Source organism: Danio rerio, chromosome 7, assembly GCF_049306965.1.
Source record: "Danio rerio strain Tuebingen ecotype United States chromosome 7, GRCz12tu, whole genome shotgun sequence".
Taxonomy (NCBI): domain Eukaryota; kingdom Metazoa; phylum Chordata; class Actinopteri; order Cypriniformes; family Danionidae; genus Danio; species Danio rerio.
The window spans coordinates 32638202-32663055 of record NC_133182.1 but is presented as its reverse complement, the minus strand read 5'-3'; the positions used below and the strand labels follow the sequence as shown (position 1 = coordinate 32663055).

The following is a 24854-nucleotide window of genomic DNA, read 5'->3' as shown; positions in this document are numbered from 1 at the left end:
GAAAAAAGTAGCACTCACGGTCCTTCTGCTTTCAAGAGATCTCCAGATTTGTTGTATGTAGCAGCTGTTGCTTTTACCATTTTTTAAACAGATTGTTATTGGGCCTAATGTTAAACTTCCAATGTTAAACTTCTTTGTGTCAGTTAGCATTGTTAATGCATACAACTGCACTCAATCTGCTCCAGCCATTAAACTGTATATATATATGTGTGTGTGTGTGTGTGTGTGTGTGTGTGTGTGTGTGTGTGTGTGTGTGTGTGTGTGTGTGTGTGTGTGTACAGTTGAAATCAAAATTATTAGCCCCCCTTTGAATTTTTTTCTCTTTTTTTAATAATTCCCGAATTATGTTAAACAGAGCAAGGAAATATAAACAGTATGTCTGATAATATTTTTTCTTCTGGAGAAAGTTGTATTTGTTTTATTTCGGCTATAGAATAAAAGCAGTTTTTAATTTTAAAGTTATGAAATCTTCTCTCCGCTAAACAGAAAATGGGGAAAAAATAAATGGGGGCTAATAATTCTGACACACACACACACACACACACACACACACACACACACACACACACACACACACACACACACACACACACACACACACACACACACACACACACACATATATATATAACTTGTTTCCTTACTGTACACATGACAATAAACAAATTTAAAACGTGTGCATGTGATCATCCGTTCACTATCACACACAGAATGTTTCTTACCTGCTTTCTTTTGCTTGCAGTTATTTTTGTCAATATGGTTTAATTTTCATCCCTTACAATAACATTGTTTTAATAGGAGATTAACTCTCCATTTGTCTATAAATACCTGATGATCTAGGACGTTTAGTCTGGAAAAACTATTGTGTGTAGTTTTAGATTAATGAGAATTTTTTTTTTAATTGTCAACTGTTTTTAAGAACTTTTTGTTGATTAACAACAACAACAACAACAACAACAACAACAAAAATTCACACATTTATTTTTTAAATTTGTGGCAAGGAAATATTTTGTTTAGTGTGGCCAGAGGGAAATAAAAGTAATTCCTTAGTGTTGAGCCGTAAAAAGTCAAAACAATACATGTATATATAATATATATAATATATATAGTACATATAATATATATAATATAAATAAATTAAAAAAGTTAAAAAAGTTAGTTTTTTCTGAAAGCTTCCTTAATGTACTGTACAAGTAGCTAAAGCTCTCTCATTCAGAGGCTGGAGCCAGCAGATATTCAACGACTTTAATCATAAGGCATAAAACAAAACATTCTACCTGGAGCTCCTACACAGGACTTGACACTTGTAAACACCCGCTCCAACGGGTTCACGCGACTCTCGGTCCCACCTATCAGCGATATCAAGCCAACCAATCACAGAGTTTGCGCTATGTAGTTCCATATTTTAAAAGGTGCACAAAGGCTGCACCGAAGCATACACGTGCACTTGAAGTATAAATCAGCTTTAACTTTAATAATTAATTAAGTTAGGACATGATTTACTTAGTTTAATAAGTTACAATTAACTAACAGCATATGTAGTCATGACTAATTGATCATTCATTCATTTCGAAGAGTTACAAGCCATTATTTGTGGGGTACTTAGAAGCTGACCTTAACATAAAGACATCAGAGACTAGTTTTACATCTCGTAAAAAAGGGGTAAACTAGTAATAATAAAAGGGTAAAATAGTAATAACTAATAGTATTCCCTAAACTTCTCCAATTGACTAGTTACATTAAGAAATGCACAGAAAAGTATCACAAGTGTTATAAAATGTTGTTTAAATATGCAAATGATGCATTGTTTAATCAATTATGTGCTTATTTGCATATCTACAGTGAAAACCTTAGCATTACATAACGTTGGGTTGAAATTGCAAAATAAACAGGTTGCATATAATCAGGCAAATAACTTATGAAAATATCCCTCAGTAAAATCCTTCAGAATATAGATAAAACTGACAGTGTAGTGTATGCACGTTATGCTGAAATGAAGATTTATGTTTCAGTGCAAGAGGAAAAACTCATTCAGAGAAAACAGCCTTTAAAATATGTATTGTAATTGAAATCTACAGACACAAATTGATAAGTTTGACAAAAGAAACACAAGTGTATTATGGTGGATTTCTTTCCATTTGACTGAAAATTTCAAAAAAAAAAAAAAAAACTTTATGAATAGCCAAAAAGCCCACAATATCCAAAATGACAAATCCCAATTGAAAAGTACTATAGTAACTCACATTAAATAATAGTGTTTATCAAGCATACTATAGTAAAGTGTATTAACCTGTATTTATTATAGTATTTACAGCTTATTGTTAATGAATGCACTAGCATACTGTAGTACTAAATATTGAAAACAGAAAAACTGTAATAAATACTGTAGCATACTTTTCTATAATTAACAGTAATTAAAACTAGTATAGCATTGGGTACTCTAGTACTCTAGTTACCATAGTACCAACTATAGAATTAACACAACAGATTAATTCAAGTAACCAAATTACCATGTGTGTGGGATGCATGAAAAACTAAAGGTTTTGTAAATAATTGATATCCTTAAATGGTCTAATTGTACTCCTTACTTAATTTGATTCTGCAATGTAGATGTTGTTAAGGTCATGATACAGTGCTCTAGTGTATGCTGCAGCTGGTGGTCTGCGGGCTGATAGCTCCCCAGTCTGTTGTGTCTGAGTTAACCTGGTTGCACTCACAGCTCAGAGCCACGGGGTACACGAAGACTGAATCAACCCCTGCAGGACAGCCTTTAAACTCGTAGCTCTTGTACATCAAGTTCTTGAAGTTACAGACCTTCTGGGTGTGCTGTGCCATGGAACTAGGGTAAACTCGATCCTGGAGAAGAATGAAAAACATTTTTGGTTTCCTGTTATCTGGTGCAAAAAGCAGAATGAATGTTTCAATAACTGTCACTGCACAAATGCTGTAAGGTTCAGCAAATATAAGACAATCAATCAATAAAAAAATAAAGAAATATTCACATATACAAGTAAATATAAATATATGTGAAGTTGCTATTTTCACTCAATACGAAAGTATTAGACCGTGTTGCATGTTCTCCGACACAAGGAGAATATGCAAACTCTACACAGAAATGCCAACTGACCTAACCGGTGCTTGAACCAGCGACCTTCTTGGTGTGAGGCGATTGTGCTACCCACTGCGCCACCATGACACCCCTTTATTATTATTTGTACACTTATTTTAAAAACAACAAAGTTTTTTAAACATGACAAAAAACACATTATAGACAACAATCAAATAACTATGGTAGAATTTAACTAAAAGTAATCAAAAACAGTAAACGCTAATTAAACTACGGTAACACTTTACAATTAGGTTGTATTAGTTAATGTTAGTTAATGATTTCACTAACACAAACAAGCAATAAACAACACATTTACTACAGTACTTGCTCATGTTAGTTAATAAAAGTTATTTCATCAAAGTCATTGTTAGTTCATGTTAATTCACAGTGCAGTAACTAATGTTCACAAGCATGAACTTGGATGTTAACAATGCATTAGTAAATGTTGAATTATGTATAACAAATACTGCACAAGTATTTTTATACATAGTTTATGTCAGAGAATGCATTAATTAATGAACTTTATTGTAAAGTGTGACTCAAAACACAATAGGTAAATAAAAAATGTTTAGAAAAACAATACATAAAAAGAAGTTTAGTCAGATTTTTATTTTATTATTTTATTTCTAGTGTTTAATTTATTGTAGTATTTGTTTGTTTACATTTTCATACAGTAAAAGAATAAAAACAGACATTTTTACAAATAAAAAAATTCTACTGTGTATTAGGGATGCTCCGATTGATCAGCCAGAGATCAATATCGGCCGATAATCACGTTTCATGACTTGATCGGTACTTTCTAATCTGGCCAATCTCATGAACTGATTACAATTGTTTGTTTACTTGTTTAAAAGCAAAGAATACATAGGAACTGAAATCTTTTTACATATCAGAATCGAATGTTCTGTGTGTTTATTAATATTGCAAGTTCATTAAATCCTGGCTGGAAAGTTTAGTGAATTAAAAAAAAATGTTTACTTCAATATTTAATAATATAACTTACTGTAATACCCATATAGTCATAAGCAGTAGTTTATGCACCCATTTCCTTTAGTAAAGAAGTAATGGATTTATAGGTGTGTATTTAAACTCCTTATGCATCAAATATGCACTACAACCTCCATTGAGACATGTTGAATTCTTCTTCCATGATTTGAAATGTTTCCAAATTGCTTTATTTATTGCCAATTTTTAAAATCTGTTTAATCTATTTTAATCTGTAAATTTGCTTCTGACCATGACATGTCCACACTAAATGTTAAGTATCTTATGTATTTTAAGCTTAAGTATCATACTCGGACAGGAAATGTGTCTTATGCATTATAAAGCTTAAAGCATCAGAATTGGTTCTTGGCATCGGCTGATCACAATGACAAGGCACTACTCAGCATCAAAAAATTCTGATCGGAGCATCCTACTGTGCATAACTGAGAACCAATAATAACTGATAATACCAAAACACCAAATCTGAATATTAAAATGATTTCCTAGGGCTCTTTGTCATACACTTTAAATAGTGAAAACTTAAACAAAGTACTTTGACTTGTTGCAATTAAATGAAATAAGTTTGACAAACTTAATTTATGACAGTTTTCAGTAATAAATTTAGTTAGGTGTAACAAGTTTTAGTAATTTATTTATGGCAAGTATAAGTATTGTTTGCTATTTATAGTGAACAATACTTGAGCTTGTCACAAAACATAAAAGTATTCTTATTATTATATTAACATGGGAATGAATGAATGAATGAATGAATGAATGAATAATTGAATGATTTGTACTGTATGTACTGTTCCATTCTTCTTTTCTTAAATAAATTACTAAAACTTATTACACATAAAAAATAACTTATTAATAATAATTTATTAATAATATAATCAAAGTAACTGGTAAAAATGTTCACAGCAAATTTGAATAAAAAACAGTTTAAACTGTAATAATATGTAATAAAATCTATTGTTGTTATTTGATCAAAAAAATACAGCTCATGTCTCTCAAAAAATGTAAAAAGTAGTGAAGGTATTTTAGTATATACTTTTTTTAAATGGTAAAACTGTCACAGATGAAAAGGACACACGTAAATGTTAAAGTAGAGGCTAGAAGAGCACCATTGTCCAGCATAGTCCTGCACAGGCTGTGGTGTCGATTGTGACGCAGCTCCCACATTCTTCGCTCTCCACAGTGATGGAGATGTTTGTGAGTCGACAGCTGCACCTGCATTCTGATTCTGCGCTCATTAACACCGGCAACAGCAGCGCCAGAACAAGCACACGCATCCTCATCTGCAGATCGGCCACAAATATTCATATAGTGCAGCCAATACAGCAATAACAACACATGTGCTGGTTACCCTGCCTGGGGTTACGAAGTGAACAAATCTGTTGCTTAATTAATAACGCTATTAAAAAGATATTCGCCATTGAATGTGTAAGCTAAACTATAGGGCATAGGAAATATTTGTAAAAGATTAAGAGAGAACTTTAAGTTTATTTTTGGTTTCTCTGGATTTGTTTTAAATGCTTTCATTTAGAGCAGAGATGCCTAAAATAGGGCCCGTGGCCAAAGTTGGCCCACGATAACCTTTGATTTGGCCTGCCGTCGGGACGAATGCCTTTGACAGAGATAGTCATTTTGAATATAACATAACCTTTTGTTTCTTTGTTTTATTGCTGAGCTAAAAACTTACTTTACTGTTATAAGTTCATTATTAAATGTTACAAATTACACTGCATTACTGAATATGGTTTATAACAATGTTTTCTAGTCATTTTTAAATATTACCAAATAAATTAGCCAGGAAATTACCCATGGCAAACTTAGTATGATATATGGCCCACAGGCCTCAATCAAGTTTGCTTTTTGGCCCTTTATAGGAAAAAGTTTGGACCTTTCTGATTTAGAGCATGTAAATGGTAAAAAAAAACAAACTCAGAAATATATAATTAATATAAAATATATCTTTACAAATAAAGGGTTTCTGCAGATAAATTTAAGACATTTTTAGACCGTTATAAAGGAAATTTTAGTATTTGCTAAGGATTTTTTTGAATATCCCAGTTAGAAAAGATTTTTACTATCTTTCCTTATCAAAAATGATTTTTCTTAGATTTAATAAAACAATAATAGTAATTTTGTTTGGATATTTTTTATTAATTTTCAAATATATTTATTCACAAACCCTCTAACCCTTACCAAGAGTAGAACAAAACATAGCTGCCAATTACTTCTTTCTACAATAATAATCATTTTAATAATAATAAAATAGGTCGGGTCAGTATCCACAGCAGTAAATAAATGGAGAACTTTTAAGCAAATGTTACTGTAAAGAAAGGAATTAAATACTATTTGTAAATAAAAAGTTAAAAGTTTTATTGAGATTGGGATTGTTGGTGATTGTTGTATGGGTGTAAATTGCCAGATTGGGTAGCTAAACATGAACAAAGGAAAATGAAGACCTGTTGTGAAAAGATTTCAGACCTACAACACAACATTTCAGTAGATTTACGACTTTTTAAGGCCTAAAATGTAGCTTTTGAGGTTTAAGACATTTCACTTTTTTAAGACCCCTGCTGTATAGATATATTCAATTATTATATTAAATTATCATAATAGATTATTATATTTGTCACATTAGAATTATAAGATTCTATCTGACATTTTTGTAAAAATTTAGTTATTGACATATTCTTATTAAAAGACAACTTATTCACATTATGTTTTTATAAGTATATGTATATGTTAACATTTTGAGACCTTTTATTTAAAAAACAAACATTACACACATACTGTTTGCTATGGAATGCAAAAAATGTGAAGCTCAATTTCTCAAAATCATTCAGAACACAGATAGAGCCTTATAATTCCAAGGTGACAATTTAAAGAATGACTGTTTTAAATAATGGTTTACACTACGCAGCATTGTTAGTTTCGAAAAAAATAAAAAAATAAATCAAACAAACATAATCCTGTTACACTTCTACATTTGATTTTGGTTTTATTGTAAAAAATATTGTAAGAAATTGTTGTATGAAATAGTTTATGGCATGCATCACAAAATAAAGATGATTTAGTTTTCAAAAAAAAATTATTTTGATTATGTTTTTAAATAATTTTTTCATAGTATATGTATGAATTCCGGTACTTTTACCATAAACTGACATGTCAAACATTTGGTAGAGGCTGATAGAAATTAGGGGATGTGTTGAAAAGAAAAAGCATTGCATGTGTTAACTAGCAACATTAAGAGTTAAGAAATGCAATCCAAAATATTTTCTTCTTGGAGAGGCAGTAAATGGATATTTTATTTGAAACTTTTTATTAGACTTTGACTTTAAGTATATATTTTGTATTAGTCAACATAATTGAGCTTTTTTGTTTTATTAGTTTAGAGTTTTATTATGTATATGACATTTCTTCTCAATTTGAAGTAAAATGTATATGTTTTGCAGTTCAATTGCAGTTCCATTCAATTACAGCTGCACAAAATAACAAAAAATGCCAAATTTTCAGACATTTCAGACAATTCAGAAGAGTTGAGTAAGTCATACTTGGGGAAATAATGCTGACTTTCAATTGCATTAAATTAAAATAATATTTTTTAACCAACTGTAATTTTCTGAGAGAGAAAAAGAATAAATATTACAATATTTTAGACATATGATCAGTTTAAAAAATGATAACTCTAGAAAACTGATAATAACTCATGGACTAATGTCCAGAGCTTTAGTTCAAACTGCTTCAACCAAAAAAATAAATAAATAAAATAAATAAAAATAAAGAGAGTTTGCTAAATATAGCTAAAATATGAGTAATCATGATGAATACATTTATCTATACAGACTGTATGTCAGACAGCACAAAGCAGCATTCAAAATTCTAGTCCAACTCCACTGTCATATAAAGTTCATGTCAGTCTTACCTGCTGGAGTTTCGCTGGAGACAAAATCTCAGCTCCCTTTACACGGACACTTATACCCTCCTGTCAGACATGACGCCTACGACTAGCTGAAAGCAGCCATGTCTTATCATACCACTGCGCTTGCTTTTGTGGAGGTGGCACAAATCCCCTAAAGCCCTGTGGCCATGGCATTCAGCCTGCAAGAGGCTGAGACAGAACAAGATCTGTGTAAAGGCCACCATCGATGTTCTTCTGCTCAAGGTCACTGTTCTGCAGGACAACCCCATTGAAAACCCCAGGAACAACAGCCTGTCTCGTCCACACATGACTGCTTCGACTGCTCCTGCTTGGACAAACAAATCTGCCAAGCTGGATATATTCAACAACATTTTGAACAGTCTAAAAATCAATCAGTCTTCACTCTCTCCTGCATCTGTTCAGATTTTCACATGGCTAGCTTTTGCAACGGTTAATCATACCAGATGTAAGAAATGTTTCTGCAAGAAAAATAACTGCTATTAGACCGTATACTAGTTTAACAGCACATATGGCAGTATTTGGTATGTCGGCGTATATTTTGGACATGAAAAATGATACTGACAGATCTAATCTAATACTGACGGAATACAGATCTTGTATTCAAACATGACTGATACATTAAAGGGATTCAATTCAAAAGTGACAATAGAGACATTTTCTATGTTTGATACACAGATTGGAGTTTAGTATTCTTTGTTTCCCGCTTTTTTTCTATAACTATCAAAGTTCAGAGTTTTGGGGTTTTTATTTCCCGCCCTTTTGTTTTTTGAATGTATAACTGTCAAAACCAGAGTTTAGGCTTCTTTATTTCTTGACTTTTTACTTTTTAAATCTCTAACTGTTATAAATACAGAGGCTGTTTCTCATTATGCGTTCTTTAGCAATCTTGCATCCTCGTGTTCTTGTGTAACGTCATCATCAACTGCCAAAGTTCAGTTTCAAAACTTGGATTCCCGGATGTGTTTTGGATACCGAAGATGCGCCAATGCAGACTTAAGCACCAAACTCACTCTAGAAGTCCCAAAAGTCATTGCGATTAAATAAAGGAGGAGGAAAGTGCAGCATTTAAAACCTGCTTATAATTAAAATTCAGAGAGAAAACGTATTTATCTCAGGAGTTTCCCTTAATGAGAGGGTGAAAGTAAACATTGCTATGAAAATCTTAATAGATGTATAAACACATTGTTTATTTGCCGAATTTTGTATTACAACACATTTATTTGCATTGTGCAAAGATTATTAGTAAGGTTTTTGTGCCTGTTATATATATTGAAAAAGGAAAAAACAATAAATCAATATATAAATGCTGTAATGTTTAAATAGCTTTCCGTTAAAAATGCGTGAAGGTCATGTGACCATCAGAAAGAACGCAGCATCTCATTTCTCACAGGACAGGTTCTGTGTTCTCACAGCTCCCGAGTTCGTTTTTCCGAGATGACCTGGCAAGACCATTCTTCAGAAGAACACGAGTACGTTTTCTGCGTTCTTGGAATTGAGAAACAGCCAGAGTTTAAGTCTCTTTATTTCCCACATTTTTATTTTTTAAATCTCTAACTGTCAAAACCAGAGTTTAGGGTTCTTTATTTCCCGTCTTTTTATTTATTTATTTATTAATCTATAGCTGTTATAACAACAGAGTTTAAGTTTCTTTATTTCCTGCCTTTTCGTTTTTCATACCTGCAACTGTCAAAGCACCTCATTACTGGTGATTTTCTTGAGTTCAACCATTAAAATACAGACCGTCAACATTCTCTCAACAAGTTCTTTATATTTAAATACTTCAAATTCCCAATTTCCTAAAGGTCATGTACTGTATCTTCTATTTTCAGTTAAATTCTAAGTTGTTCAGTCTTCTCCACTTGGTGAGTAACAGAGATATGGAAAGTATAATTCATATGTTTTTTTCTTTTTTACTTGTGACCATGGATTCAATCCATTGTCATTTATAAATGTGTTCAGCTAATATGTTTGGGATTAACAACACATTCTATTTTTTGTTACAAGTTTACATAAATAAAATAAAATCACCCAATTGGCAAATGCTATTTTTAAACCCTATCAGAGTCTACAAGATATAAGAGCAGCCAGTTAAACAAGGATAGAACATATATTAACATGTAAAAAGAATATTAATAACAAATAAAGTTTGTACAGTTAAATTACATACTATTTACCATTATTAGTGTTGTTGATTATATAAATGCAACCAGAATTGCAATGCAAAATGTCATTGTGACATATAATGTTTCTGGGCCTAAGTGTTTACTTGTTTTATTTGAAGACATGATCTCAACAACTGTTTAGGTGCAATACATTCATATCACACATTTAAACATCACAATGTGCACTGCACAGCTCAAGGCGTCCTGGAAACCAATAATTTAAAGAATCATAAAAGATTAAACACTGTCTGGCCGTCTGAGATTTTGCTAAGGAGATATAAGTTAGGATTGTGATTTTGACTATTATTACAGCACACTGTGAGAGTATATTAGCACTGCTTTTAGAATCTGAACTTATAGTGCTTGAAGACAATAGACAATGAAGCATAATGTATGTCAAGACTTTGCATGTGTACACTACCTGACAAAAGTCTTGTGTCAATCCCAGTTGTAAGAGATTAATCAATTCAAATAATAATTTGACTTCTAGTTGATCATTTGGAAAAGTGGCAGAAGGTAGATATTTCTGATGAACCATTTGTTAAACTGCATCTTTATCATCACAAATACTGAATACCTATTAAAACCCGCATGGACCCAAGACCCAAGAAGTTTGGTGAAATGAAAAAGGAAATGGTTACATTCAGAATGACGGCATGGTAGAGATCTGCAGAGTGGATGGCTACATAAAAGTTCCTGAAAGCAAAGAAGGTTAAGATGCTCCAGGATTGGCCAGCCCAGTGACCAAACATGAACATTATTGAGCATGTCTGGGGTAAGATGACGGAGGAGGCATTGAAGATGAATCCAAAGAATCTTGATGAACTCTGGGAGTCCTGCAAGAACGCTTTCTTTGCCATTCCAGATGACTTTATTAATAAGTTATCTGAGTCATTGCAGAGATGTATGGATGCAGTCCTCCAAGCTCACGGGAGTCATACACAATAGTAATTATTTTTCTACTGCACTATGACTTTATATTCTATACTGGACATTATTTCTGTTAAGTGATAAGACTTTTGTTTAAGCAAAGTCAGATCATACTGTCCTAATTAAATAATTAAAAAATCAATCAAGGCATGATCATATTTTATTTCGGTAAATTGAGTGTATTCTATAGGCATTTGCCTTTCATATAAGCCACTTCCGATACCAAATGATCTTCTGATGCTCAAATGAACTAGACGTCAAGTTATTATTTGTTTCTAAAACTTAGATAGGCAACAAGACTTTTGTCAGGTACTGTATTTTAACTGCTCAACTAGCTGTAAGTATTAGCAGACTGTCTGCATAATATCTGCTTATACTTTATTTAGCTGGTTCCTTTATGGACATTGACCATAAGTAACTTTGCAAGAACTTGCCAACTTACTTGACATTCTTATAATATATGTGATACTTCAGTAATTCTCTAATGATAGTTAGCTGAAGTAGTTGTCACATATCATCAACAAAATGTCTAAAATCCCCTAAAGGAAAATAGTTCACCCAAAAATGAAAATTACTTCAAAATGTACAGTCCCGTGTGGTTTGATACCTTTATGATCCTCATTCTTCTCTTGAACACAAAAGAAGATATTTTAAATAATGCTGGTATTCACTGACTTCCATAGTAGGGAAAAAATACTATGGAAGTCAATGAGTGCCAGCTACCAGCATTCAACAGAAGAAACAGAAACTCAAATATGTTTTGAACAAGGCTGAGTATAAATGATGGCAGCTTTTGGGTGATATATACCTTTAAAAAAACTCCCTGAGCCCATTTGACAGTTTTTTAAGTCTTCGGTGACAGAACTATTCTACTATTCATTCCTCACAGCAGCAAGCCTATAGCCATTATTGCCTCAATCCCTACCTGTTTAAAAGTTTATAAAGAGTTCTAGATTTTCATTTGGATTTTGTTCATTATCTTTTATAGATCTTTGTCTGTCTCCTCTCTTTCCAGCTGCAGCGCAACCTTGACAAAAGAAAGCTCTTATTTCAGACATGTTCGCCCCCAGTCTCTTTCCACTGCTTTTGAAGGTTGTACAGTCATTGACTCCTGATTTGTACAAATCTTGGAAATTGTCCAAAATGACCCACTGACCTTCATTTATCATGCTGCGACAAGAGCCCATCCGAATAAGGTTTTTTTAATGACGAATAAATCTGCCTTTACACTCTTACCGCTGCATCCAAAAAAGAGACTGCCTGATTCTGTTTGCCCAGTAATTCTCACATTTCCTCCAGTCTTGATGCACTTGGTGCCACCGTCATTCAAGGCCTCATTTCTGGCCTACAGTGCAGTCGGCACCATTATCCTAATAACTATAAGCCATTATCCAATCCCACACCCACAACCTTCGCACTACAATCACAATCTTTACTCTCTACACATAAAGAGCAGCCATCCTGTGTGCTTGCCCACCAATAATGCAGTGCTATCTTGTGAAATACTGCCCCCTTTTATTCTCTTTAGTGCCAACTGCATACAGAAAAGACAAGCATAGACAAAAACAAAAGCTAAGGCCAAAACAAGCTGCATTTCCTTATGGAGGTGGGCTATTTGAATAATTAAACAGTGGGATGTCAGTGCACGGTTGCCAGGGTAGTAAAGGTTGGTCAATGCAAACTGTTTAAACAAGAGCAAACACAATGTCTCCTGCATTACTAATGAGCTGAATTAAACAGCACAATCATTCTGACAGCACATACACACACATTCGCTGGAGAGTCAGCTAGACCCTTGGCTTTGTTGAGCAATTCTGTGCAAGGTAAAAGATGTGTTTTTCAGGTGATAACTATAAAGCATTCAGTGCTGCTGATGAAACTGGATTTCTAAAGCCTTCTGTTAAAAAATCGAGTGCCGGGAAAAACAGGCAGGTGGCGTAGTGGGAGTAATCATTTGCATTTTGCTTTCATACCAACAGAATATGAGCTCAAAGCATTAAGCACTTTTGAAAGCCAATTTTGAGTTTAAAATGCAGTTTAAATCATCTTAATGGCCATGTTTTTTTTGGTTTGTTTTTTACAGCTCCACCAGTCTTCATGACTGAGTGCAAAACCAGCTGCTTTCAAACAGTTTAATGTTCACACATCCCACAGCGATTATATTTTGATCAACGTGTTGAAATATTTTGATGGAAATTCACTTTCCAGTAAGTTAGCAGCATATTTCATCATCTCAGTCAAGAGATGCTAGATGTATAACCCATAATAAATAAATAGATAGTTTTAGTTTAGTATAAAAGATGCAGATTTAATGTAGGTTTTAGCCTATTTTACCAAAATTGTGATTAATCTAATGTTATCTCTCATGATTAGAAAGAACAGTCATCATTTCAAACTATGATAAATGCACAAAAAAATATAATAATAATAAACAAAATGTAAACATATTGAGTCGGTATTTTAACTTGACTGAACATCAAAATCCCACCAACTCCATTTTGCCCATTCGGAGTCCCTGGACTCTCTTGAAATCCCTATTATGACTGTGCTAAGAGAGGTGAATATTTATGCTCTTTGTGTAAACGCTTGCTTGTTTAATAGATCGTTGAGTAAAGTGCAGAGCTCTCACGACACAATCACGTTTGTCATTTTAATGTCGTGTTTACATTTTTCCAAAGAATGGCTATACACAAACTGGCCGTGATAGAAAGTGTCTGTGTCTTTTTGACAGAGCCACACACAGGCTGCATAGTGTGTGCAGCTCGCGCTATGCAGCAGTCCCTCGGGTAGGCTGTTGCGATGAACTGGATGTCAACAGATGCATAAGGGGCTGTCGAAGTTTGAGATCTGCAGCACACCGGTAAGCCTGCTGTCGCCACTGGGGGGCGATCTAGGACTTTCCGCGCTGCGCAAACGTGCCTCTCGCGGCGGAGCGCAGCTCCCCAATAACACGAGCACAATGGTCAACGGGCGAGACTGAGCGGCAGACAGATGCGCGCTGCGCATACCCACCTAAGGCTATTTCACATGGCATCCGAAAACTTTGATACATCTCGATTCTGACGCCGCTCGTGTGATATATCGAGCCACGCAGCATGCTCTCGGCAGCAGCACCTGATCTTTGGTGAGTGTGAGTCCAGGCTTAATGCAGCGGTGCATGTTTTTTGGGGAGGGGGAGATGGGCAGGTGATGAGAGATCCTGTTGAATAAAGAGCCAACGGCGAGCCGCGGCCAAAACTGTCATCCCTCGAATGCGATCTCACCTGACTGTTGAGGTGTCATGTTCTGCGTTTGGCTACGTCGATGGATATCTGGATTCCCAGTGCAAGAGGGAAATTTGGACAAACCTGGGATTTACATCCTCAGCCGTCTCTATCTTGTTGCATTGAGGGTGGAAGCGGAGAAGACCTCCTCGTATCATTCCCTACGTAAGTGGCTCGAATGATGGAAGGTGGAGTGCATGAGAAGGATGTTAAATTGCGTGCGATGACTGATTATTATTAATTGTCAGGGGCTTTTGGATCAGTAATATCACGCGCTGTTTCCTGTTTTCCTGCCTGGCTGGCCTGTATCAATAAGGATGCGCCCCGTTATTGTCATTGTTAATATTTGTATTCTTATGCAGGCAGCACAAAGATATTGAGTTAGGTCCCTGGTTACTTTTTTCAAAATGTTCTGCTCGTGTTTGTGTCCATCACAGTGTGCCTGAGCTAAATTATGCTGAGCACTTTGCATTCTACAACACGTTTTTCTTGTCTTTACAGCTGTTGCTGGTGTCAAGCGGATCCAGTGATTCATTCATAGCCGCTGAAGGGGCAGAGGACGGAACAAACCTACAGCCCACCCCTCCCTCGCAGCCAAGATGGGAACCAGTGATTTCATAGACGAATAAAGTCGGTGAGCGAACACCTCGGATAACGGAAAGGAGCCGCGCTCTCCTCATGCATCCAGCTTTCTGTTGGATAAGGCAGCCGCGCGCGCCACGCGCATGGATTGTAGAACTGTTGGACACATTTTACTCATGATTACGATGATGATGATGATGTCACCAGAAGCACGTAGCTTCGTTACAGTTGTAAAGTCCGATTACAACAAGTAAAAGTGCACTGAAAGAGCTGAAAGCACTTTCGAAGGCAGCGGACCTACACTGCCAGTCAAGCGCATTTATGAACTTGCCGAGCCCGTCTATCGCTCAGCCTCGTTCTCCATCACTCTGAACGCCTCGTAGTTTAAGAAGATGGAGTTTGCTATGGTGGGCGCGGACAGTGGGGGCTGCAACACCCACCTGCCCTATGGATATGCCCAGGCTCGCGCCCGGGAGAGAGAGCGCGAGAGGGAGAGGCATTCTCGCGCAGCGGCCGCGGCAGCAGCTGAAGCTGGAGCGGTCGGAGAGGGAGGTGGGTCCACTGGCCATCCCCACAACCACCCGCATCAGAGTCGCGCCGCCTCTTCGACAAATGCCAACAACAGTAGCGCCGGGACCGCCTCGCGCCCCTCCTCCTCCTCCTCCTCACAACAGCCGCAACAGCAGCAGCAGCAGCAACACCACGAGCCACCACAGCAACTTCTCAGAGAGCGAAAAAAGCAAAGAGGCGTCGCGCGCTGGAGACGGAACCGCGCGGCTCTCGGCGGGGATCTACGCCAATCAGAGTTGGCGCTCCTAGGATCCGAGGAGGACATTATGATCGAGGAGGAGGAGGAGGCGGAGGGCGAGGAGGAAGAGGAGGACAGGAAAAGCAAGAGGTCCAGTTTTGTCTATAACATGGATGATGAGGAGGAGACGGTGTCGTTAACGGACAGACGTCCTCAGTCAGGGTATGAAAACGTTTACAATGAGTACGGCTGCTGCGAGAGAGTTGTCATCAACGTGTCGGGCTTAAAGTTTGAAACTCAGCTGAAGACTCTCGCGCAGTTCCCGGACACTCTCCTGGGAGACCCCGAGAAAAGAAGCAGGTACTTCGACCCTTTGCGTAACGAATACTTCTTTGACAGAAACCGACCGAGCTTCGACGCCATTCTGTACTTCTATCAGTCAGGGGGGCGCTTAAAGAGACCCGTCAATGTGCCGTTTGACATCTTTTCCGAGGAGGTCAAGTTCTATGAACTCGGGGATGAGGCAATGCTCAAGTTCCGCGAGGATGAGGGCTTTGTGAAGGAGGAGGAGAAGCCGCTGCCCGAGGACGAGTTCAAGCGTCAGATCTGGCTGCTCTTCGAGTACCCGGAGAGTTCAAGTCCAGCCAGAGGGATCGCGGTCGTGTCAGTGCTGGTCATCGTCATATCCATAGTCATTTTTTGTTTAGAAACATTGCCAGAATTCAGGGACGACAAAGAATTCCTCATCCCAGGTAAAAACTCCACGCAGGCAGACAATGGATTTACGCCATTCAACGACCCCTTTTTCATCGTGGAGACAGTGTGCATCATCTGGTTCTCGTTTGAGATCATCGTGCGCTTCTTCGCCAGCCCCAGTAAAGCTGATTTCTTTAAAAACGTTATGAACACCATAGACATCGTCTCTATTTTGCCTTATTTCATAACCCTGGGCACAGATCTCGCACAGCAGCAAGGCAACGGGCAACAGGCTATGAGTTTCGCCATCCTGAGAATAATACGACTCGTCCGGGTGTTCAGGATCTTCAAACTGTCTCGGCACTCCAAAGGTCTCCAGATCCTCGGGCACACTTTACGCGCGAGCATGCGAGAGCTGGCGCTGCTCATCTTCTTCCTCGTCATCGGCGTCATCCTGTTCTCCAGCGCGGTGTACTTCGCAGAGGCGGACGAGCCCACGTCACAGTTCACCAGCATCCCAGATGCGTTTTGGTGGGCTGTGGTGACCATGACCACGGTGGGCTACGGTGACATGAAGCCCATCACGGTCGGGGGCAAAATCGTGGGCTCGCTGTGCGCCATCGCCGGCGTCCTGACCATTGCGCTTCCAGTCCCCGTCATCGTGTCTAACTTCAACTACTTCTACCACCGGGAGACTGATAACGAGGACCAGGCGCCCGCCGTGGAACAACCCCCACCGGGTTGCCCCTACTTTCCGGATTTCCTGAGAAAATTCAAGGGGTCCCCATCGGGCTCATCTTTAGGTGACAAGGCTGCGGAGTACATGGAGATGGAGGAGGGCGTGACGGAATCTCTGTGCGGGGGTGACACGCAGAGCCCGAGCAGAGGGAACGGTACTGACTTAGGCGGGAAAAACAGTTCACATTCACGAACCCTACAGACAGATGTATGATTATGGAAGAACGATGACCTTTCATCATGATGACTGCACAAATGAATCAGTTAACAGCACACACATGCACAACTTGAAGACACACACAGTACGCGCGTGCGCAGACACACTGTCTCACACACATTAAGTTCTGGACCTGAGCTGAAACTTTTTTGCAATGTGGCTGGCTACTTTTGTAGAGAAACATACCCTGTAATCACATGACAGGCAACGCAAAAATCACCAGCTTTACGTGACGTGGAGAGGTGTCTCTATCTGCCCGCCTGTTCAGTTCAGTTGACAGAACCGAACGACTCCCGGTTCATTAAATGAAGGAACTTGCATAGGCACTTTATGAGTTACATTTGTCAGTAATTGTAGGAAAAAGAGGCGAGTTCTTATCTAATGCTATTATGCAATAACGTTTAAATCGTTTGCACTATCATCAATTATGTTCTAGTCTCCCACTTTAATGCAGAGGAAAGAAACACTGAGCTAGAGAGAGAAACGACCCCATAGCAATCATGTTTTAAATTGCATTTATAATTAATTCCAAACAATAGCAAACATACGCTGTCCACGACCAATTCAGCTAACAGGAAGGAATTTGTTTCACTATTAGAATTAATTGGAGAGCAGCATGTTGCATAACTTAAGGCTATGTTATCTTAAAAATCCCATTGTGGCAAACATGTGTCCGCATGGCAGTATTCAGTATGTACTACACTCTGGTAAAAAACCCTTTTAGCACACCCTGTGTAGTTATTTGTGCATCGTCCAAAGTGACTAAAGAGTCATTATAGTCGGTCCCTTTTGTGAGTATTGAAAACAAACCAATCATGTTCGTTTTTGTTCATTAGCACAAGATCCACACCACACTACAGTTCATCCATCACGCGATCTAGGCGTCATTCTTTCGCAGCATTATCACATACAGAGTCCAAAATAACCGGTTTGCATTGTCTCACAAAGTAAAACACCTTGTACAACAGAGTCCACACCGACACCGTGGCTTGAAGGATCAGTTTGGCCACTGTTTTCAAGTTACTGTCTTGGGAGTTAATTTCAAGGGGAATGCTTCATGCAACTATCTTGTCTTCATCCCTTTACCAAATGACAATGCATCCCTTTATTAAAATGCTGGCGGAAATCTACAGCACTGATGGGAACATGAACTTGGTGGACTTCATGCACAGCGAATCCTCGTCTCAAAGGAGTGCACGATGACCACTGAGCATGCGCGGTGCATCGCAAACCCAGGTAAGTGTTTTCTGCTGCATCAAGACTCAGTTCAGTCACTCAGTCACGCTGTCATTACTCATGCTCAGATTTACACGCCGTCCAGATGTTTACGCATGTGCGCAGGTGTTTATGCATCTGCGTGGACCCGCTAGTTGCCTGTCAGGCCCAGAAACAGGTGCTCCACGTGATCTCAGCAGGCATGTGATTTCAGATCTCATGTTTTCTTGTTTCATAATAATACATCAACAATGCCTTGAATTGCTTAGCAACAAGGGGCTTATTGTCAGAGAGACGACTGACTGTGCTGTGTTCCCTTGGAATCCAAAAATCCTCATTTGCTCATGAAGTGTGCTGAGCTTCATTTTTCTGATGTCATAATAACTATTACTGATTTTTCTAGACAAGATAATGACCGTTTAATCTGCAGTAAACTGAGATTTTGTCATGACATGCTACACTGAAAAATACGATTTTTGCTAAATTGTTGCAATCAATTTACACTGCTTTTGCTGCTTGTTCAAACTACGTATTCAAAATGAGTTGAAACAACACAATTCTTAAGTTTGTTTTGGGACAACTTAATTGTTTTATGTTCAGTCCACTTAAATTTGTGAAAACCACTATTTCAACTTAATTGATTTGTGTTGGAACAACATGAAGGAATTGTGTGGAACCCAGCATTTCTTTACAGTGCATACACTGTAAAAAGTAACTGTACCAAAAGCCAGTAAACCAATTCCTTTAAAAGCAACAAGTTGCCTTCACAAAGATAATATGAGTAAAAACATTTCAACTTGGAACTGTTACATTGACTTAACTTGTATAATTATGCTAGTTGTAATCACTTTTTAAAATCAACTAATGCCTTTTACAGTGTCAGACTATTTTAGCATGTCTGTTTTCAAATAATTATTGTTATTTTTTACAATATTACATATTTGGTGCTTCATTAAGTTTATCAAATCTACAAGTACACTGTAAAACCCCAAAAGTTAAGGTAACTCAAACTGTTTAAGGAAATTGATTGCATCAAACCATTTACGTTCAGAAACTAATCTTAATGAGGACAATGAACTTAATCCATTTGAGTAAACAAAGCAATTTGATCACAGTAAAACCCAACAAATGAAGAGAACTCAAACCAACCGAGTACTGTAAAACCCAATAAGTCAAGGCAACTCAAACTGTTTGAGGAAACTGATTGCTGCAAACCATTTGAGTTTAAAACAAATCTAGATGAGTACTGTAAACTTACTTCATTTAGGTTGAATTAATGAGGTATTTAATTAACTCATTACCTTCAACACTGAGTTCAAAACTCTTTTCAAATGAGTTAACTCTCAGCCAATTTTGGGTTAACTACACTCATTTCATTTGATAAAGCTGATTGTTGGGTACAGTGTATCGCCTGTCTTGAATTTAGAAGACACGCTGGAGTCTGGAAGAGCAGATTTATTTTAGTTACTGTATGTCATTTTGGTAGATACAGAAAAGCTGAAAACAAATATATTAAAGGTGTATTGAAAAAAAGTGACTAGTTATTTTTATTTTTAAAAAGTGAGCAATTTGCATAATTAAGTCAACATAACAGTTCCAAGTTACAGTGGGTTTACTGACATTATTTTTGTAAAGTCAACTTATTGCTTTTAAGGCAATTGGTTAACTTGCTTTAAGTAACTAATCACTTTTTACCGCTTATGGGCTGAGTGTAAACAAACAAATACAATTTTGTAATTCATTTGTTTATATTCAGCTCATATAAATTGTTTGCAACCACATGTAAACATTAGCAAGTCCAATGAATCATTTTTTTGCATCCCAACACGATTAGTTGTGGGGCTGGGCTGATAAACGACATTATATCAAATTTATGTCAATAATAATGACAAGATCTGGACTTTTTTACTCTATATTGATCTAAGAGCCAGTCACACAGCAGAAATGAACACCTAAAATGTGATATTAGAGATGTAGCAAATTTTCACAAATTTAGCGGTCAAAAATGTGTTGTGCCTTTTAATGGACCCTGTAATTTTTGTGGCTTCAGTCATTGTTGGGATACTCTTATAAATCTGGAAGCAATACCAACTTATATTGAAATGCATATCATTATAGTTCAATATGGAAAATAATTATTAAGACATATTGCCCAGCCCAAATTACTTGATATTGTCTAGCAGTTTGCACTTGTTTCAGAAAAAACTGTTGTATACATTGACAATAGAGCAACAGGCAACTGGTGTTCATCAGCTGTTATTGCCGTCACCTCTATAAACTATGCACACTATGTACAGTGTCCCTTTTCGAAAGTGATCCTCTTACAGCTTGTAGTAGATGCACCGCTGATAACAGGTTACATAATACTAAATTACAGCCAGTGTGCTCTGTCTTTAAGTCAAAGGATATATTTTAGGCATAGTATCGATGTGTCCATAGTTTCATGCATGAAGTTGACAGAAAAAGTTTTAACTCTAAACTAAGGATGTGAATCACAGCTCCTTGAAGGCCACAGTCTTTAGCTGAGACACACATACCTGTGGTTTTCAAATCAGCCTGAAGGAATTGATTAGCTGGATCGCATGCATTTATTCCATGTTGGAACTAACTTCTGAAAAACACAGGGCCACATTGACATAGTTGTATTTAGACTACATCTAAAGTAATCCATATACATTTTGTAGTTTAAAAATGCTGTCACACTAGTGTTTTCAAGATTTTCGAAGTTGCTGACTCGCATTGTAATGTCTGAAAGTGCTTGCATGAGTAAAACTGTTGTCTTGTTCAGTCACCAAACAACACTGAGTAAACTGTTTCTGTTGAAGAATGAAATAATTACAAACTAATCTTCAACAAAACTATCAAACAGGAGAGCCTCAAAAACAATTGATATACAGTGCTCAGCATAATTGAGTAGACCCTATTTTGAAAATGAATATTTTTATCCATTTCTTTGTAAATATAAGCAATGTATTTTAGTGCATTTAAACAAAACAGATTTATTAAACAGATATATTAAATAAAATAATATTTTAGACATCAAACATATTTTGAAATTGAAAGATAATACAATTAAATTCAAGCTAAATATTGAAAAAAATTACAACCTAAAACATTTTAACAACATTTTTAACATGTCTTTTGCATTTCTTGATTTTTCCTCTTTTTTAAAGTTGTATTTAATAATTTTCTATACCATATAATTGTGGGCGTACTAGTTTTCGTTATCATAAGTTATTTTGTAAGATAAGCTCCAGAGTTGGCTTCAGTACTGACTAATCTAATGTATATGCACAAATATAATATTGTAGAGCTTCCTATTAAAAATATGAATTTAAAAGAGAGATTTGTGAGCGGTGTACTCATATATGTTGAGCACTGTACAAAATTTTTTTGACAATCTTGTTTTGGACTGAACGAGTCAAATGACCAAAAATCTTTTTTTAAAAAGGTCCCACTATACAACAGAAAGGCTTATATTCAAAATTACCCACATTTGAGAGCATTTTCATTAACAAAAACAACATCTCAGTGTTTAAAGACGTCCAAAACTAGGGAAACAATGTGTTTTAAAATAGTGTAAGCAAGGCCATGCTTTCTTAATTGTTCCTAGTCTTGTTATGAACAATTTAATTGTGCTCATTATTAGGTGCTCAAAGTCTTTATACTTCTTAATCAAAACTTTTTCTCAGCACTTGCTATGAAGTTATTATTTTGAAATGCTATGATATTATATTACTATTTATTATTGGTCACACTTTATATCAAGTGGCCTTTATTACTAAGTACTTGCAAAAGGAATAAACACAATGTACTTACTGTGTTCATAATGCATTAGTGAACACTTCTGGTGCTCTTAAGGTGGGATATGGGTTGGCCCACACGGAATCTGTGTCCGCAGATTTCACAGATTTCTAGCCCATCCCTGAGTCTATGTATTTACTTGTGTAAATGCGTGTAAATTTATATTTATTCAGTTTTTAAATTAATTTCACTAAAATTATTGTGATTTAATAATAGTAATATTAAAATGTTCATATGATTTATATACAATACAGTTTGTAAATTATTATTTTATCTAGTTCTAATTAGCTAAATCTAATTGAATTTGCATTGTAAACATTAAAATAAAAGTTAAAAATGTATTATTTGTTGATTTCATATATTAAGGTTTTAGTTATGATAATCGTAAAATGATTCCCCATAAATCTGCAGATTTTTAAACAAAATTCTCAGCAGAACAGCAAAAAAATGTCTGCAGATTCTGGAGTTATAGATGTGGGTAAGGTTAGGGACAGGTTTGGTGGTATAGGTAGGTTTAATGGTGCGTTAAGGTAAAAGGAATGGTCAACAGTGTAATTACAGAAATATATTACAGATGTAAGTACATTTAGGTATTTAATCATTCATAAGTAGAATGCAAAAACAGGTATTTACACAATAAGTATATATTGTAATAAATTATTCACTTTAGTCCAAATACATATTAGTCAAGGCCACCTAATATAAAGTGGGACCTTATTATCTCTTACACTGAAAAGCTCATATATAAAAACAACCTCGCATTAAAGCTAGCCAGATAAAAAGTCCACAGTCATCATATCAAAGATCTAAAATAGGTTGTGATCATTGCGCTTACTGTTCTATATTATAACACACATTACATCTATCTATCTATCTATCTATCTATCTATCTATCTATCTATCTATCTATCTATCTATCTATCTATCTATCTATCTATCTATCTATCTATCTATCTATCTGTCTATCTGTCTCTCTGTCTGTCCGTCTGTCCGTCCGTCCAACCGTCTAATCTTAAATAAAAACCCATCCTAAACAGTACTTAAGTAACACATATACTGTAGTTACTTTATTTAAAGTGATTTAAGATTGTTATAAATTCATTTTAGAAGTAACTACTCAAAACTGATCTTCAGTATTCTAATTATTCTTTACAGTAGATTGTAAATGTACCACTAGCTCACTGCAGTCAATCACTTTCTCACATGAAAAAGTAAGAATATATCATATGGTGTATGATGTATGTGTTAGGGCTGTTTTTTTGCTTGCTTTTTTATACAAATATCATACACTATTCTTTGCAGTGCTATTGGTCTGTACTGACTGTCCCATTGCACTGCAAATAAAAAGTAGTCCGACTTTGTAGTAAGTTTAGCTTTGAAATCTGAAGTGATATTCAGTTAATGATGATATACTGTTAGGCTTAAACATTATGGGATTGCGCTTGCTGAGTCATACAGTACATTTGCACATATACGCATAGGCAGTCATATTCATGATAACCCAGGCTATTAAGCACTCGTTTACAGGTTAATGTTGCATAGCATTTGGAGAGGTGTTACGCCAGCACTGTGTCTTCATTTTCTGCTGGTCTACTTCATATTGGATTGCACCAACACGTCACAGTGGTAGTTATTTGCTGTGCTTAACATTTTTTTTAAATGTTTGTTGCCGGCTGTGAAATAATGGCTGTTCCTCATCTTGAGCTCATTAGTTTGTTTCTTTGGACTATGAATATGCTGATATTCAATAATTCAAAATATAGTTTTAATGAACAATGTTGATATCATGGGCACTTCCAAATACTGTCAATAATTATTTATTATTGAAACTTTTAGAGTGATTTTTAAGTATATTCAGGTTTGCAGTGGTGTTCATAACAGTGCCAAAGGCTTGTAGAATTAATTAGTTAGCTAAATAGTTCAAACATTGACATTTTCCTTAATCTGGCCTACCCCAAGTTTGTGTGGGTTTTCTCCGGGTGCTCCGGATTCCCCCACAGTCCAAAGACATGCAGCATATGTGAATTGGACAAACTAAATTGGCTGTAGGGTATAAGTGTGTGCATTTAAATGTGAGAGTGTGGTGTTTCCCAGTACTTGGTTGCAGCTAGAAGGGCATCTGCTGCATAAAACATGTACTGGAAAAGCTTGCAGTTCATTCCGCTGTGGTGACCCCCGTAATAGATAAGAGACTAAGTGAAAGAAAAATGAACCGATTGACCCGTCCACCCTCTTCTCTAAAGTTTTTTGCTAGATCAGATATGGTTGCGGCCGAAAGTTAACAAGAATAAGTTATATTATATATAAAATTTCAAATTAATTGTTTTTTATTGACGTCATCCCCCACCCCAACCCTAGACCCAACCGTCACAGCAAAGTAAAAACAGTAGTTGTACTGAGTATTATTTATGATATCTATTAAATTACCCAATAAATTGTATTTTTTTAATGCCT

At 36.3% G+C, this 24854-nt stretch overlaps 2 protein-coding genes across 6 annotated transcripts in view; one reads left to right on the top strand and one right to left on the bottom strand.

Annotated features, from left to right (window-relative positions):
- Positions 1 to 24854, bottom strand: part of fshb (follicle stimulating hormone subunit beta) — a 150116-nt gene that overhangs the window by 11339 nt on the left and 113923 nt on the right. For 2 of the 4 annotated variants that reach the window (XM_073906357.1, XM_073906358.1), the window contains 2 exons: positions 5218 to 5391; positions 2044 to 2856 (listed from right to left, as the gene is read on the bottom strand). In XM_073906357.1, coding sequence (XP_073762458.1) covers positions 2638 to 2856; positions 5218 to 5391 — 393 coding nt within the window. In that variant the 3' untranslated portion in view covers positions 2044 to 2637. 4 annotated transcript variants of the gene reach the window in all.
- The window catches only part of kcna4 (potassium voltage-gated channel, shaker-related subfamily, member 4), a 63321-nt gene continuing 52553 nt past the window's right edge, over positions 14087 to 24854 (top strand). Inside the window, exons 1-2 of one of the 2 annotated variants that reach the window (XM_021477866.3) lie at positions 14087 to 14261; positions 14902 to 18617. In XM_021477866.3, coding sequence (XP_021333541.1) covers positions 15375 to 17378 — 2004 coding nt within the window. In that variant the 5' untranslated portion in view covers positions 14087 to 14261; positions 14902 to 15374 and the 3' untranslated portion in view covers positions 17379 to 18617. Of the gene's footprint in view, positions 14566 to 14901; positions 18618 to 24854 lie in introns of both variants that reach the window. The other variant, XM_005168948.6, reaches the window with a different exon arrangement.